The 5,266-nt window shown below is 39.9% G+C and overlaps 1 protein-coding gene across 7 annotated transcripts in view; it reads left to right on the top strand.

Moving 5' to 3' along the window:
* Mei1 (meiotic double-stranded break formation protein 1) overlaps positions 1-5,266 on the top strand; it is a 62,124-nt gene that overhangs the window by 37,582 nt on the left and 19,276 nt on the right. For all 7 annotated transcript variants that reach the window (XM_010634447.2, XM_033766199.1, XM_010634446.2 and 4 more), the window contains one exon: positions 4,369-4,641. In XM_010634447.2, the coding sequence (XP_010632749.1) occupies positions 4,369-4,641 (273 nt within the window). The remainder of the gene's footprint in view (positions 1-4,368; positions 4,642-5,266) is intronic.

Here is a 5,266-nt window from a genome sequence, read left to right as displayed (position 1 = left end):
CAGTCTAAACTACATAGTGAGTGAGACCCTGTAAAAAAAAAAAAAAAAAAAAAATCCAACCCAAAGCAAACTTCCTTTCATCAACAATTCAGTTATTCTGTAAGTTAAATGTTTGATTCTGATTATTTTATTTTTAACACTGGAGATAAAACCTACGACCTCACATGTGTTAAAAGCATACACTATGGGCTGGGGATTTTGCTCAGTGGTGCCTCCACCTGCCTTGCAAGCTCAAGGTTCTGAGCTTGACTCCTGATACCAAAAAAGAAAAGAAAAAAAAAAGCATACACTTTGTTTACTACTAAGCTACATCCCCATTTGAGATTGGTTCTCTTTATTTACATTTCTTAAAAAATGAGTTGGTTATTTAGTATAATTCTGAACCCAAGGATTTAAAATATTTGATGTATATTAATTGCATCTAATTATATCATTTTGAGGCTTAAGTTGTCCCATCTTTGGGCGGTGGTATCTTTACTCAAGGACGTGCCTACATCTTTTGGCACAATCCTACTACTTCTGATTGAATTTTGGGTTTTCTAGGATGACAGGATCCTTCAGTCTTGTTTTATGTTTCCTGCTTTTCCATTCTTTTTTTAATGTATTCTAATTAGGCTTTCACTCCTACCACATCTTGGAAAAATGTGCTCATCAAAGTGACCATTGGCTAACACATGAGTATAACCCGTACCCAATATTTAGTCATTATTCTACTTGGCCTGTCAACATCATCTCTTTTCTTTGAAACACTGTCTTGTCTTGGCATCTAGAATACCACGTATGTCATGTTTTCCTGTTGCCTCTCTGATCTTCTGTTTCAGTCTCCTTTGTTGATTGCCTCTTGCCTTCTGACCTTTTAAGTGTTGTAGGGCCCCATGGTGCACTCTTTTTTGTTTTGGGCATCAAACCTAGAGGCTCACATGTGTGAAGCAAACACTGTCACTAAGCTACAGCCCCAACCTGCCTCACCCTTAAAAACAATTGAGACAGGATCTCACTAAGTTACCCAGGCTGGATTTAAACTTGTGATCCTCCTGCCTCAGCTTCTAGAATAGCTGGAATTACAGGTGTGTACCACCATGTCCAGCTGGGTGCAGTCTGACTAAATTCTGCATCTCTCTTCTGTCTAAATGTTTGCTCTGGTAATCTCATACAGCCTTTCTGCTGGGGTGACAACCAGAATTACACAAGTCACTCTGTCAGCTAGAATGTTAGACTGAAAGAGTGCAAGGGTGGAAGTGGAAAGACTTGATAGGAGACTAGAGGGCCGGGGATTTGGCTCAGTGGTTCCGCTGCCTGCCTTGCAAGCGCAAGGACCCGAGTTTGATCCCCAGTACTTAAAAAAAATAAAGGAGACTAGAGCAATGATTTTAGGCAGGTAACAGGGGAGGTGATGGAAAGTGTCTACTTCAAAAATGTTTTGAGGTGCAGCCAATAGCATTTATTGGATGGATCAGATGTGAGATGTGCGAATAAGAGAAAATGAAAAGATGTTTCCAATGGTTCTTGTTCTAATAGGGAAAAGAATTGTTGGATTGAGATAGAAGAGCCAGGTATGATGATGCATGCCTGTACTCCCAGCATGTGGGAGGCTGAGGCAGGAAGATCACCATGAACTCAAGTGAGTTCAAAGACATAGTGACACCGTGTCTCAAAAAAGAATGGGAGGCTGGCAAGGAAAGGGCACATCCTGAGTCATGGGGATGATCCTGGGCTTCTGAGGTAACTGATATAAACAGAGGAAAGGGCATGATAAGAACAGCCTGGATAACTTGAGGACTGATAATGGAGCAAGGATGGATTTTTGGCCCCTTTTTACATCTACCTGTGGTGCTATTGAGACTAGGAAGGCAGCTCATATAGCTCTGGGCTTCCCCTTTTAGACATGAATCCGTAAGTGTTACGTAACATTGTTTTATAAAATCTTTATGTAAATATGTAAGTGGAAATATACAGTTTGATTTTTGTTTTGTTTTGTTTGAAATAGCATCTCATTATGTAGTTCAGGCTGGCCTTAAGTTTCCATTTTTCCTACTTCACCCTTCTAAGTGCTGAGATTGCAGATGTGTGCTACCATGCCTGGCATAACTTGATTTTTTTACTCAACTTTATTTTGATATAATTTCACACTTTAAAAATATTGCAAGAGTATATTGAGTAGCATTCTTGAACCTAGTGAAATAAGAACTACTAATTGCCCCAATTCATCAATTTTTACAATTTTGCTTCATTTTATTTTCTCTTTCTTGTCCCCAAGCATGGGGGTGCCATGTTTTTTTTTCCCGAACCACTTGAAAATAATTTTCAGATGATTTTTAGATGTGTCCTTTTATACATTAAATACTTCAATGCATATTTCCTAAGGAGTTTATTTTATAGGACCACAATTCTGTGATCAAAATCAGGAATTTTTTTTTTTTGGTACCAGGGATTGAACTTGAGCCCTTGCACTTGTGAGATAGGCGCCAGAACCACTGAGCTAAATCCGCAGCCCAAAATCAGGAAATTTACCATTGGATACAATATTATTACCTAATCCATAGTTAATAATCAAATTCCACTTTTTAAAATACCATGCTGGGGGTTCAAACCCAGAGGCTTGTACATGCTAGGCAAATCCTCTGCCACTGAACTACATCTCCAGCCCCAAAATTTCAGTTTATACCAGCAGCATTCTCCGAGATCCTTCTGACTCACAGAACTTGATCCTCTATGAGAACCAGTGGAGAATATTTTGAGACAGGGTCTTATTAAATCACTGTGATAGGTTGCCTAGGTTGGGCTTGAATCCTTCTGTCTCAGCCTCTCAGAATGAGGGGATTACAGGTGTGTACCACCATACCCAGCCTTTATTTGTTTCTTAACATTTTAGCAACTCAGTCAGCATGGACTGATACTTGACATGTTCTTGGTACCATGTGGGTCCCCATCAGGTTGAGATGAACCAAGTAAATTCCTCGCCCTCAGAGAGTATAAATTTGCCAGGAGATACAAAACAGTTTCCTGCATGGGAATTTACTTCTGCAGTGAGCATTACAAAAGAGAGAGAGAGGATGGAAGATGTAGCTCAGTGCGACAACACTTGTGTAGTATGCATGAAGCCTTGGGTTCAATATGCAGGACCACCAAAAAAAGAAAGAAAGAAGGAAGGAGGGAAAGAAGAAAGATACTTAATAGTATTCAGTTGGCAGTACTCCCTAAATTGACCTGTAGATACAATGCAATCCATATCAAAATCCTCATTGCCAGATTTTTTTCCCCAGAAATGGACAGACTGGTCCTAAAATTCATATGGAAATTCAAGGGACCTAAAGCAGTCTTGAGGATTTACTCTTAAGTCTTGGAGGACTTATACTACTTGATATATGGCCTATGCCTATAATCCCAGCAGTCTGGAAGACTGAGGCAGAAGGATCACAAGTCTGAGCCCAGCCTGAACAACCTACCAAATTTAGTGAGACACTGTTTAAAAATAAAAAGGGGGCTGGAGATGTAGCTCCCAGTCCCCAATCCAAATCCACAGTTCACAAAAAAAAGTATTACTGGCATTAAAATGGGCATTTAGATCAGTGAAACAGAATTGAAAATTTACAATCATCTTCATTTTTTTATAGTCAATTGATTTGTGTAAAGATACCAAGACAATGCAATGAGGAAAATAGTCTTTTCAAAGAAATTTCAGGGACAACTGGAAATCCATGTGCAAAAGAATGAAGTTGCACACAAAATTTACTCAAAATAAATCAAAGATTTTAATGAAAGAACCAAAATTGTAAAACTTTTAGAATAGCATATTAAGTGAATGTTGTTATATATGTAATGGGAAGAGATAGATTTTTAAGGGCTAATAAATGATTCTATCCCTTCCACTTCACCTCTTCTGTGCCATTAACCTATGCTAGGTACACCCACCCTCAATCAGCCTTCAGTCTAATGTGAAAGGTTGACAGGATCCCTGACAATTACAACACATTGTAGTAAGTGTCACCATAGAGCTGGTTTCCCAATTTAATGCTACTAACGCCCTGGCTTTAACACATTTTTTTGCTGAGGAAGTTTTCCTGTGCATAGTAAAGCATTGTAGTATCCTCTCTTGTATCTTGATGCTAGTAGCCATCCCTGAATCAAGGTAATAAAAAATGTCTCCAGACTTTACCAAAATATCCCATGGAGAGTGCAATCACGCTAGTTAAGAACTCATAAGGTAAGCACTGTTGGTTCTCCCACGGGAGTACCTTCGTATGAGCCAGAGTGGCATCCCGGGGCACTGAGATGCCAACACAGTTTTTAAAGTCATAAATAGGGTACTTTGGAGTCTCAGGTCCTCTGCAAGATTGTAGTTACCCTTCTCTCTTTGTTTTGCTCTAGGTTGTGATCAATGCAATCAGAAAATTCCTAGAGGGGATCTCAGACCTGCACCTGGTCTATACCCATCACCCTCTCCTGCTCAGGTTCTTCCTGTTGTATCCAGAGCTGATGAGTAGGTTTGGGCATCGTGTCCTGGAACTTTGGTTCTCCTGGGAACATAGCTATGAAGAACTGTATGATATCCCTTCTCCTGGACAGTTGAACCTTCCTGCCAGCTTAGCAGCCCTCTTTGAGATACTCAGAAGCAGCCCCAGCATCCTTCTTATTTTGCTGGTAGGTGCTTATTGATTTCTGCATCAGAGATGGCAGGCCTTCTGTCTCTGGCAGTCAGTTTACTGAGGTCAGCAGGCACTCACAGCTGCTTCTGCCCACCTCCGGACTTATTGCTATCTCCATGTGAGTGGAAGGTCTTTTATGCTTGTAGATGCCTGCTTTCTGTAAAAATCATACCCTTTCACAAGTCTGATAAGGATCTACACACTGAGAAATATGTTCCTGTCTACTCCCCATGGGATATAACTATAAAATATGGGCCTCAGTCATCATTCCTTTTTACCTCTCTGTCTTTTCTCTCAAGCAGTTACTGGTAAGAGGGATAATGTCAAAGGAGACCCTAGGGCATGTTTTTGAAGATGTCTGACTGCACAGTCAATCTTTTCTTCCATGGCTCTAGTACATGTGCAACATTCCTTCAGGCATACCTAGAATTGTCAGAAACCCCAGTATTTCTTTATTATACGAGACATTATTGTAATTCCCACCAGGTACATCAGTTAGGTGAGGTAGACTGCCTATTATCTGCCACTTCTAACACCCTGGCTTTAACTCCACCATTTTCCCTTCCACTCAAAAAAAAAAAAAACAACAAAAACAAAAAAAAAAACAAAAAAAAACCAAA

Source organism: Fukomys damarensis, unplaced genomic scaffold (genome assembly GCF_012274545.1).
Source record: "Fukomys damarensis isolate Sample0158 unplaced genomic scaffold, DMR_v1.0_HiC HiC_scaffold_19, whole genome shotgun sequence".
In the NCBI taxonomy this organism is placed as follows: Eukaryota; Metazoa; Chordata; class Mammalia; order Rodentia; family Bathyergidae; genus Fukomys; species Fukomys damarensis.
This window is presented reverse-complemented; position numbering and strand designations above follow the sequence as displayed.